At 40.5% G+C, this 12,459-nt stretch overlaps 1 protein-coding gene across 3 annotated transcripts in view; it reads left to right on the top strand.

Moving 5' to 3' along the window:
* Window positions 1-12,459, top strand: part of CTNNA3 (catenin alpha 3) — a 1,220,185-nt gene that overhangs the window by 715,960 nt on the left and 491,766 nt on the right. For all 3 annotated transcript variants that reach the window (XM_070752167.1, XM_070752166.1, XM_070752168.1), the window contains exon 10: window positions 9,752-9,844. In XM_070752167.1, the coding sequence (XP_070608268.1) occupies window positions 9,752-9,844 (93 nt within the window). The remainder of the gene's footprint in view (window positions 1-9,751; window positions 9,845-12,459) is intronic.

The raw sequence follows: 12,459 nt of genomic DNA, 5'->3' as shown, positions 1-12,459 counted from the left end.
CAGTGATCAGACTCATTCGAGACAATGATGAATCCGCATACAGACGGGAAGTTGAACAACTATCCTTGTGGTGTGACCAGAACAATCTAGAACTGAACACTCTCAAAACCGTAGAAATGGTGGTAGACTTTAGGAGAAACCCATCCACACTTCCACCTCTCACAATACTAGACAACACAGTATCAACAGTAGAGACCTTCAAATTCCTAGGTTCTATCATATCTCAAGACCTAAAATGGTCATATAACATCAAAAACATCATCAAAAAGCACAACAAAGAATGTTCTTTCTGTGCCAGCTCAGGAAGCTCAAACTGCCCAGATACAGTTCTACAGAGGAATCATTGAGTCTGTCATCTGCACCTCTATAACTGTCTGGTTTGGTGCTGCAACCCAAATGTTAGGTGACCATTTTAGGTCTTGAGATATGATAGAACCTAGAAATTTGAAGATCTCTACTGTTGATACTGTATTTTCTAGTATTGTGAGAGGTGGTAGGATGGGAGGGGTTCTCCTAAGGTCTATCACCATTTCTATGGTTTTGAGTGCGTTCAGTTCTAGATTGTTCTGGTTGCACCACAAGGCTAGTTGTTCAACACCCACCCCCATTTGTATCCGGCTTCATTTGAGAATCTCCCACAAGAATCTCGTAGCAAGAATTTTGAAATGTTGAAGACAGTTGGAAAGAAGAAAATGGTACAACATATAAGAATATATTACAGAGCCCCCTTATAGCCTCTGTAACTTCCAGTAGGTTTCTGAGCCTATTCAAAGTGCTGGTTTGGAGTTATAAAACTCTAATTAGTTCAGGACCTGATCAAACATCTCTTCCTGTCTTTATCTACTTATATTTTATGCAGAGGAATTTTCTGAATGCTTTGGTTGAAAGAATACTGTGTGGAAGAGGGACTCTTAATAGCATGTGTTCTGTTCCCAGGCTATCGGAGTGAAAACACTGACTAAACCCCACTATTTTCAGCTTAAAATCACACTCTTTATTGAGAAACACAGCATTAAGCAAAAAACAGTTTGTCGAATTTGTTTAGGGAATATATTTTCTCTGCTGGGAAATGATCAGATTAGTTTCCGGGAAAGGTACCAACTTCAGCCTAATTGCATTCTTGCGAGATAATAAAGGAAATGCAGCACAGAAGAGAAAAGTCAGCTCACCAATTTTCTAATAGTCCTGCAGCGTTTGGCAAAGAGTTTTTAGCAAATCAGAAATCAGGTTTCGGGTGGAACATTTTTAAGCACCCCAACTCTAATACAGCATCCATGAAGCAATGTTGAAACCCCACCTCGCATTTCGCAAAATCATTTGCTTTTATACTTGCTGGGAGTATCATCAAATCCCTAAGAGGTAAAGCTACAAGCCTATTTCCTTTTACTATACAAGTTCTGTTGTCTTCTCAGTAACCTCCTATATCTAGCATCTAAAAGTGGGTCATCCACTCTAATGTCTGCTTCATCCTCTGACTGACACCACTCCCCCATTGGTATATCATCCCCCTCTGGTAGTTCCCCAGGTTCAAACTGCTTTTTGCTTTCTCCCACACTCTCTGCATCAGCTGGCAACCCCACTGGCCCAGGGTATCCAGAGGGGCCTGGCTCATCCTCCTCAGAATCTAAGATCTCCGGGACCACCTTCTGCTGCACGAATCCCAGCGACCAGTTAGGTCCCACAGAGTGGGTCTTCTACGGGTCCCGTCAACTAAACAATGCAGCTTGGCGGGACCCAGGGGAAGAGCCTTCTCTGAGGCGGCCCCGGCCCTCTGGAACCAACTCCCCCCAGAGATTAGAATTGCCCCCACCCTCCTTGCCTTTCATAAGCTACTTAAAACCCACCTCTGCTGCCAGGCATGGGGGAACTGAGATACTCGTTACAATTTTATGCATGGTATGTCTGTATGTCTGTTTGGTTTTTATTATAATGGGTTTTAAATTGTTTTTAGTATTGGATTATTATTATATGCTGTCTTATTATTGCTGTTAGCCGCCCCGAGCCTTCGGAGAGGGGCAGCATACAAATCCAATAAATAGATAGATAGATAGATAGATAGATAGATAGATAGATAGATAGATAGATAGATAAACATTACCAGAGGTGGACAAGGAGCGTTCACAACATCATGTAACCTACATGAGTAATGATGAAGTATTTGTAGCTTCAGAGCTAGAGTTAGCTATTGGTCATCATAATCATTTCCTCATTCACCTTCCACAACCCAAAAAAACCAAGTACAAATAATTGCTTCACTGACTAATATTTTTTAGAAATTTGATTTTGGTCCAGGAAGTTTGGAATTATCCAAGTAACACCATAAAATGATGAAGAAGATTTACTATGCATATGGCACTCAATTACTTATCTTTGATGTATTATAAGAACATGATTTCAGTTGCTTGAATTGCTCTTTTCTTTGCCTCATATTTTAAAACATTCTCTAAGTTATTCTAAGGTTATTTTACCAAACAAAAGATTTTTTTAAAAAAATGCAATTCTAGCATATCTAAAAAAGCAGCATAAAAATAATACAATAATAACGTTTTGGAATGTCTGTGGCAAGTTAAGAGGATATCTCCATATAAATGAGATTTCTAATTTTTAAGTTATTAAACCTACAAAATTTTGACCTTCTCAATTTGTGTAATAGATCAAGCCATCTTATTCTGCCATAATCACTGTATTTATGCAGTTCGTCATTGTTTACTGGCTTGTCAAAGTCATCATTGAAGGCATCCTATCACTTTAAAAAAACATAAATACCCAATATTTTTTTATACCCAAAAACTTTCCAATTTGGACCAGTTGATTTTTCCATGAGGGAAAAGTATCTGACCAAGACAATGTACTTATTGTTGTACATACTCCTGATCAGTTGGAGGATGATGAAGATATTGAGGACTCGGATTCAGATAGCGTTTATGAGTTAGTGGGGGCCCCGGGGTTACAGGTAGTAGAACAGGTGGGAGGCCAGCCACAGGATGGGGCTATGAATTCAGGATCTAGCGAGGGAGAATCAGATGCTCGCTGGGTTAACCCTAAATTCAGAAGGGTTCAAAAACGTAGAGAACAGAGGTCTGGAAGAAGATATTAAGGAGAGGATTGGCTTAAATACTGCAGTGATGTATTTGGCACGTCAGGGGGTCAGTGGAGAAGAAGGGTGGAGTTTCAACATTGCCGAAGGGAAAATAGATGTGTTTTTGCCACGCTAAAGCAAGCAAAAGTAGTTCTGTGTTGTTAACTGTCAGTTCTGCTGAAGTTCTGCTGTTAGGAAAATAAATCTTGTTAAGTGGAGCAGGAGGAGGAATGTTGCTCCTCAGTATGATCCAACAATTTACATCAACTAATATTCACATCCTTATCACATCCTTGTTATTTACTTCTAAAATCTTCCTTATACAAATGCATTCCATTCATTTGAAGAAGTGAATGTGATAATGAAATTGTATGTGATAATAAAATTGCTCAGCCTTTAAGGTACTGTATAACTTTTGTTATACTTTGCCTTCACAGGACAGCAAGTGATAGATCTAAGTCCCAACAATTCTTTACTCAAGTTTACCCACTTTTGCTGAATGAACATTCCAAGTACACCATCTATGAAAAGCAATTGAATGAGATGCATGCTATATATTATTAGATGCTAATAATTGATTAGTAGAATCATTTGGCTGTCTGCATGTTCCATTCAGAGAATCAGTTTAGATTTGGAACTAAGCTAAAATAAAACTCGAATATTTTTGCAGGTTTTTAAAAGGAAATCTTCCAAAACGGGATGTGATTTATGATATTCCAAGGATATGCCAGGGAACAGTAGAATGTTTTGCATTTCTCTACAATGTTCCCTATCCGAGATATATTTATATCTATCTATCTATATCTATAATTATATCTATCTCCATCTCCATCTATATCTATATAATCTATATCTATATCTATCTATATCTGTTCTGCCGGACTCTTTGGTAGGAGCCTCCCAAAAATTCAAAGGTACACACACGTTTGAAAATTCAAAACAATGTTCTTTGTCACAAAATTCAAAATAAACTAAGCACTCTTTTTGTATTGTAAAGAGCACTTGTCCCAAAACAACCTGGTAGTTTGTACAAGTCCCTTATCAGTTCGTAAGTACTTAGCTTGCAGCTGTGAAGAAAGTCACAGCCCTTCTTCTTCCACGAAGTGAAACACACTTTGCTCTGCTTTGGTTTCAAAGTGGTGAAAAGTCAACAAACAAAGGCCAGAGTCAGCAAGACATTCATGAAACACAACGATCAGATAATTCTCCACAACGGCCAAACCCACATGCTGCTATTTATAGCAGCAGCACTAATTACAGCAGTCCCACCCAATCACAGGTGGCCTCATTTTCTCTTGTAATAATCCTTTAGTTGTTGCTTTCTATGCATCACTCTACGCATGCGTGGATGTGTCATTAATTCTTGTTCAGAATCCAAGGATGATACAGATGATTGATCTCCTCTTGGGCTGTCTGCCAAACTCTCCTCCTCCCTGTCACTCAGGCCTCCTTGGTCAGAGGAGACTTCGTAGGCAGATTCCATTGGGAGCAAAACAGACCTGCAGCAGGTGGATGTCTCCCCCACATCCACCTGCACATTCCTTGGGGCAGGAGCTGAGCCAGAGCTAACCACAACATATATCTATCTATATCATCCCTCTGCCTCTATCTATCTATCTCTATCTCTATAATTATGATTTATTTTCTTTAAAATATATTTAGGTATCTTTGCTTCCTATTTAAATAATCTTGATGGCACTTGTATTTGCTTAATTGTGTTCAACTAATCCCATTTCACTGATAATATTTCAGATACTTTCCAATTAGAATAAAAAATATTTTCAATAGTTACATTTTTAAATGTCAATGATCTCACAATACATTTTAGATTTGTATGTTCTAAATGTTGCATATGCAAGTAATTGAGCATTTTACTTTTTGATTGTGTCTCTAATAATATCATTAGTAGCAGAGGGGAATGGGTATGCATGCGACATTGAATCCGATTATAATAATAAGAGAAGATGCTACCGATGTGAAACTGCAGATGTTTTAAAGCTATAATTACACTTGGCACATTCTCTTCCCCTTTGCCATTTCTTTCTTTCTTTACCCTTTTCAGCAAATTATCTTAACAGTTTTTAATAAACTGAAAGGATTCTATTCAATAGAAGTTGACAATCTTTATTGAGACAAAGGTATTTCAACCTAAGGAAAGGATAATACAGTACTGACAGAATGTAACCGAATTCTCTGCTAGTCTTTGCATGCAACATTTCTCTCTCTGGCAGTATAACAGATATCCTGTTCAGGTACAACATTCTACAGTGTTTACACCCGCCAACATAAATTTATTTTTATTTATTTATTTATTCATTCATTCATTTGTCCAATACACAAATACATACTGTTGTGGTTAGCTCTGACCCAGCTCCTGCCCCAAGGACTGTGGATGTGGGGGAGACATCCACATGCTGCAGGCCTGTTTTGCCCCCGGTGGAATCTGCTGATGAAGGCTCCTCTGACCAAGAAGACATGAGTGACAGGGAGGAGGGGAGTGTGGCAGACAGCTCAGAAGGAGATCAATTATCTAGCTCCTCCTTGTATTCAGAACAAGAGTTAATGATACAGCCATGCATGCGGAGAGCGATACATAGGCAACAACAACTGAAAGATTATTATCAAAGAAAATGAGGCCACCTGTGGTTGGGTGGGGCTGTGGTAATTAGTGAGGCTGCTATAAAGAGCAGCCTGTGGGTTTGGCCATTGTGGAGGATTATCTGATCGTTGTGTTTCGTGACTGTTTTACTGACTTGGACCTTTTGTGTGCTGATTTTCCCCTGCTTTGAAACTAAACCAGGGCAAAGTGTGTTTCACTTTGTGAAAAAAGAAGGACTGTGAATTGCCTCACAGCTGCAAGATAAGTATCACAGAACTGATAAGGAAACCTGTACAAATTACCAGTTTGTTTGGAGATGAGTGCTCTTTGCTATCCCAAAAGAGGGCTTGGTTAAGTGAATTTTCATTATAAAGAACATTGTTTTGAATTTTCAAACGCGTGTGTGTCTGAAATTGTATCTGTGCATTTTTGGGAGGATTCTACCAGAGAGCTCGACAGAACACATAGGAAGAAAATAACATGAAGTAATATATATAAGGATAAAAGTGAAAATAGAAGAGAAGATATATGAAAGGAAGAAAATATATGTAATATATGAGATAAAGGAAAGACAATTGGACAGGGGATGAAAGGCACACCAGTGCACTTATGTACACCCCTTACTGGCCTCTTAGGAACCTGGAGAGGTCAATCGTGGATAGTCTAAGGGAGAAATGTTGGGGGTTAGGGGTTGACACTATTGAGTCCGGTAATAAGTTCCACGCTTCGACATCTCGATTGTTAAAGTCATATTATTTACAGTCAAGTTTGGAGTGGTTCGTATTAAGTTTGAATCTGTTGCGTGCTCTTGTGTTGTGTGGTTGAAGCTGAAGTAGTCATTGACCGGTAGGACGTTGCAGCATATGATCTTGTGGGCAATACTTAAGTCATGTTTTAGGCGCCGTAGTTCTAGGCTTTCTAGACCCAGGATTGTTAGTCTATTTTCGTAGGGTATTCTGTTTCGAGTGGAGGAGTGAAAGGCTCTTCTGGTGAAATATCTTTGGACGTTTTCAAGGGTGTTAATGTCTCAGATGTGGTATGGGTTCCAGACAGATGAGCAGTAGTCAAGGGTGGGTCTGGCAAAAGTTTTGTAGGCTGTTTTGTAGGCTTTTTTGTAAGCAAAAAAGAGCATAAAAGGTTTCTGGGGTCTACTGAATCATCATAAAGAGCCAAAGTGGTGAAGTGGTTAAGAGTGCAGCACACCAGGCTACTTCTGCTGCTGCCGGCTGCCTGCAGTTTGGCAGTTCAAATCTCACCAGGAACAACGTTAACTCAGCCTTCCATCCTTCTGAGGTGGGTAAAATGAGAACCCAGATTGTTGGGAGCAATATACTGGCTCTGTAAACCACTTAGAGAGGGTTGTAAAAGCACTATGAAGCAGTATATAAGTGCTATTGCTAATGCTATTAATCCAGATTTACAGATTACAAATTTTAATAATCTTGAAAATTACTGGAATTTCTACCCACCCCAGAATCGGGACCCCGTTTCCCTGAAAATCCCTTACAGTTGTTGAAACCAGTTCAAGAGTTTGTTTGGTCAGGTTTGGCATATACAGTCTCAGTTTGTGCCAGGTTATTGTTCTGTCGGGCTCTCTGATAGGAGCCTCCCGAAAATTCAAGGATACAAATTTCAGACACACATACGTTTGAAAATTCAAAACAATGTTCTTTATCACAAAAGTCAAAATAAACTAAGCAATCTTTTTGTATTGCAAAGAGCACTCTTCCCAAAACAACCAGGTAGTCTCTACAATTTTCCTTAAGCAGACATTAAGTACTTAGCCCACAGCTGGGGAGAAACTTCACACCCCTTCTTCTTCCAACAAAGGGAGACACACACACACGCTGCTCTGCTTTGGTTTCAAAGGCGTGAAAAAGCAACAAAGTCCAGCACACAAGATTCCTGATGAAACTGCAACAGATATTCTTCCACAATGGCCAATGGCAGCATCCCTAATTACTGGAGCCCCACCCAAACACAGGTGGCGTCCCTTATTTCCTGTAATATGTTCTTACTTGGTCTCTTCTACGCATAATTCTGCGCTTGTGTGGATCCAAAATGTCATCATCTGAAGCATAGAAGATAAGGAAGATTGACTGTCTTGGCTGTGTGCCAAGCCCTCCTCTGCCGAGTCACTCCCTCCTTTTTCTTCATCTGAAGAAACTAAACTCTGATCTGATTCTGTCGGCAATAACACAGGCCTGTGACATGTTGGATTTTCCCTTGCATCCACCTCCCCATTCCCTGGGGCAGCAGCTGGGCCAGAGCCAACCACAACAGTTATGATGGTAAATTTTGATCCAGTGTCCAACTCCATGTAACAAGGATGGCCATTTAGTAATAAGGACACCGAGATTTTGCTTTTTCCCTCGGGCACGGTGTAATTTACTGTGGGGTAATGGTTACCTCGGTTTAGATCTCGTCCGTTTCCCTCTACTTTTCGTGGGTAGTGTCTCAATGAGTTGGTTGAGGGGTGATTGGGTTTGTAGTTGCCACTTCCAAATGACCCCTGATTTCTGGGTTGTGGTGAGAAGTTGTCTTGGAGGACGGCTCGGCAGGCGATGGCAATGTGGCCTCGTTTGTTGCAGCGGCAGCAGACAGTGTCTCTGAAGGGGCACCTTGCTCTCGGATAAGGACCTCTGCAGCCTTGCCACTGGGTTGAGCTTGCGTGGTTTCTTGTGTTGCCAGATGTTACCTGCAGGCAGCTTTGCTCCATCTGGTCAGCAAGTTCTTCTTTGGGGTTGTCATTCCACTGTCCCTTTACTCTTGGCTTTTATGAGGTTTACGGTAGTTGCACTTTTCTTGAGCTCTTTGGGGGCTTGTTGGGAAACCTCTACTGCTCGGGCTTGTTTGAGGACAACCTGTAACGTGGTGTCCTCTTCGGTGATCAGTTTATTTTGGAGGGCTTCGTTGCACATTCTGATGATCACTCTGTCTAGCAGTCACGATTCTGGGCTCTCGTATTTGCACTTGGCGAGCAGTGTTCTGAGCCATGTTGTGAACTAGCTTATCGTTTCTCCTTCCGCTTGCCTTCAACACTCGAACTTATGTCTGTACACCCTCGATGGCTTGGTTGGTTTGAAATGGGTCTGTAGCTTGTCTGTTAAGGTGGCCCATGGTACCGTTCTTACTGGAACTGGATTCGTGAGCGTTTTGGAAAGCTCGTAGATGAATGGGCCATAACAATTGAAGAAGATTGCCCGCTTCATATTGTCACTGGCATCCTCATGGCCGGATGCTTCTAGGAAGTTTTTGAACTTCTCCATGTACATGTCCCAGGTAGTCTTTTCTGGGTCGAAGAATTCTGGTGCCTGGGCTACTGAGGATGCTTCCATGACTTCGTTTGGTGTCAGTTCAAGTTTTCTTCGTTGCCAGTGTTAGATCTGGACAAACTTGCAAGACACGTGGTTGCCTGATTCTTTTTCTTAGCAATCGACCCGTACGAAAAGATACAGTAGCAAAGTGTATGCTCGAAGTTTGTGGCAAAAAGACAAGAGCCGTGGCTTGGGTTTTGCCTTTGACAGACGCTTGAATTTCCCGGCCACGAATTAACCAATCGGTGGCCAGGGTGCAGATAGAGTGGATTAGCATACACTTATTAACATAACCTATTTACATACAACATATTTACATAGGAACACAACAAAGGTAGTTTCACTATTAGACTGCAGTGAGCTTTATTCAACATAACAAGTTCTTCTGAGACAATTTGAATGGAATCTCAATTAAAAAATGGCTTGTGGTTTTTCCTATATGAGCTATCTTTTGCAATTACATGTTAAAGTCCCAATTAATACTACTGTATTTAACATTCACTTAAATTGGGACACCATGGTAATTATAAGCCCAAGGACCAGTTGTAGCTTTGTTGGGTTTTTTTTTAATGCTCTTACCTACTAACCAAGGTAATCATTAAATGACAACTGCTTCTAATAAAATGCATCTCACCAAATCAGTTTGATTTAAAGGGCCTTGATTATAACCCAAGTTATTTATGGAGAAAAGATCATGTAAGGTTTTCTATGACTTAACAAAATTTACTCATAGTGTTTTTCCTCACCCTTTTTCAGATGGCTAATCTTGCTTGCTCGGTATCCACAAATGAAGAAGGAATTAACATTGTCCAAACAGCAGCCAATCACTTGGAGACTTTGTGCCCTCAGGTATGACTTCTCTATATATAAATACATATGTATTGTTAGTACAGGAGTACACGTGTGTTAGGGATTGCCATTATAAACTGCATATTGTAAACTGTACCAAACTTGTACTTAAAGGGTTAATGTGCACTCAAAGAGGTAACATTTAATTGCAGAGTAAATGTTCAAGGCTATGTCTCATTGAAGCTATAAAAGCTCATGATCGTGCCTGGTCACTTCCTTGTTACTTTATATTTGCCTGAGACAGGGGAGTTGTTTTTCTAAGCTCTGTGCTTGTATTAGCTTTGTGCTTTTATCTATCTTATTGTATTTTAGCTTTGTGCTTTATCTATATATTTTAGCTTTGTGCTTGTTATCTATATTCTGTATTGTTCTGTATTTGCTGCATGCATATTTTGGATTGTTTATATTTTGTTTATATGTAAGTAACACTTATTTAACTAAGTCTGTATCTTGGCTTTATCAAACATCCACACTCTATTAAATTCTCTGCTCGGTATTGTCAAAGGTTTCATAACGTAGCTAACCGAGACAAGCCAACATGTATGTACTTAAGTTTTATGCTTAAGACCTTCTACCATTTTTGTAGCCCATCTTTGGACCCGTTCAATTTTATCAATATCTTTTTGTAGATGAGGTCTCCAGAACTGAACACATTTGGAATACTGTGTTCAGTTCTGGAGACCTCACCTACAAAAAGATATTGATAAAATTGAATATCTTTTTGTAGATGAGGTCTCCAGAACTGAACACATTTGGAATACTGTGTTCAGTTCTGGAGACCTCACCTACAAAAAGATATTGATAAAATTGAACGGGTCCAAAGACGGGCTACAAAAATGGTGGAAGGTCTTAAGCATAAATCCTATCAAGAAAGACTTAATGAACTCAATCTGTATAGTCCGGAGGACAGAAGGAAAAGGGGGGACATGTTCGAAACATTTAAATATGTTAAAGGGTTAAATAAGGTCCAGGAGGGAAGGGTTTTTAATAGGAAAGTGAACACAAGAACAAGGGGGCACAATCTGAGCTTAGTTGGAGGAAAGATTAGAAGTAACGTGAGAAAATATTATTTTACTGAAAGAGTAGTAGATGCTTAGAACAAACTTCCATCAGATGTGGTTGGTAAATCCACAGTAATTTAAACATTCCTGGGATAAACATATATCCATCCTAAGATAAAATACAAGAAATAGTATAAGGGCAGACCAGATGGACCATGAGGTCTTTTTCTGCCGTCAATCTTCTATGTTTCTAAGTACATAAAGTGATTTTTCATTCACATAATAGTCCTTTGTGCTATTTGCAGTTTGAGAATAAAATTCATATGCATCCTTGTGTGATGTGTGATATTTCCTCCCATTATCTCTCTCATCTTTTTTGAAGAATACTACGCAGCTTAAACTAAGCAGGTTCCGTCTGCTTTAGATCATCCTTTCAGCCTCCAAGCCCTGTTCACTTGAGCCGCAATCTTTGCCTCTATTGATCAGAATATATTTCCCCTTTAAAACAAAAGTCGTGACAGTCTAATTTATTAGTACTTAAATAAACCTCTCAGAGTTTCCCTCATGGTAGCTTCATTATTCAGGGCTAAAATTGCTTTTTGTAGATAAAATGTAGGAGAGAGTCAGCTGGCTTCACCTTTGAGTTCCATCAAAGTAATCAGGAGCTTTGTTGCATTGCAATTGTGCATATAGTATAGGGGTACTTTGCCTTCTTTCTATATTATGTGCTATTCTGGGTACCTATCAGGGTTCTGATCAGAGGTGGTATTCAGCCAGTTTGGACTGGTTTGGGCGAACTAGTAATAGCAACCTTCAGGTGGGTGTGCCCACCCAACTATGTTGTTCTATTTAAGGATGTTTTGAAGCCGTGCGTAGGATTGCAAGCTGTGCATGTGAGCAAAGCACATGTGAAAAACAGGGCTGAAATGCTTCCAGTTCGCTCGTGCCTGTCAGTTGTTAGAGAGCCAGGCATGAATGGAGCATGAGGCTCCGCCCACCTGCCTGGAAGCTGCTATTTGAGCCCTTTACCCTTGGCACATGCGCAAAGCATTCTGTGCATGGAAAAAGGTAAAAGAATCTAAATGGCGGTATCTGGGTGGGTGGGAGGAGCCTCACACTCCCTTTGCAACCAGCTCTCCAAGCATGAGTGAACTAGGAGCATTTCCTCCCTGGTGTAAAAGGGATGTACGCATGCAAACACTCACATTTTCAGTGCTGGGTGAACCAGTAGGTAAATTAAGTGAATCCCACCCCTGTTTCTGACTATAACTTCTCAAGCTTTACAAGGCATAAATAATGTCCCTGAGTTCACCTGTGCATCCCACAGGGCAGAGGTCACCTGCCCATCCCACTGCAGGTCCCTCCCCTCAAATACTGTCATGTTGTGTGCCTTTGGAAGCATGCCTTTCCTATTGCAGCCCCTACCAGTGAAGAGCTACCAAAAATTTTATTACCACACTGTGGGCGTGGCTTTTGCAGGACGCCCTGCATTTTCTTTCAACATCTTTCAGTGCAAATTGGGTGCTCTGGGGTGTAGCTCCATTTTTACTACCCCACTGCATTCCCCCTCCCATCCGGGCAGCAGCCCACCCCTGGCCCCTGCCCTATGGACAC

The sequence above is a fragment of the Erythrolamprus reginae genome, chromosome 5, assembly GCF_031021105.1.
Source record: "Erythrolamprus reginae isolate rEryReg1 chromosome 5, rEryReg1.hap1, whole genome shotgun sequence".
Classification (NCBI taxonomy): Eukaryota; Metazoa; Chordata; class Lepidosauria; order Squamata; family Dipsadidae; genus Erythrolamprus; species Erythrolamprus reginae.
The sequence above is the reverse complement of the archived record's forward strand: the minus strand, read 5'-3'. Positions and strand labels throughout refer to the sequence as shown.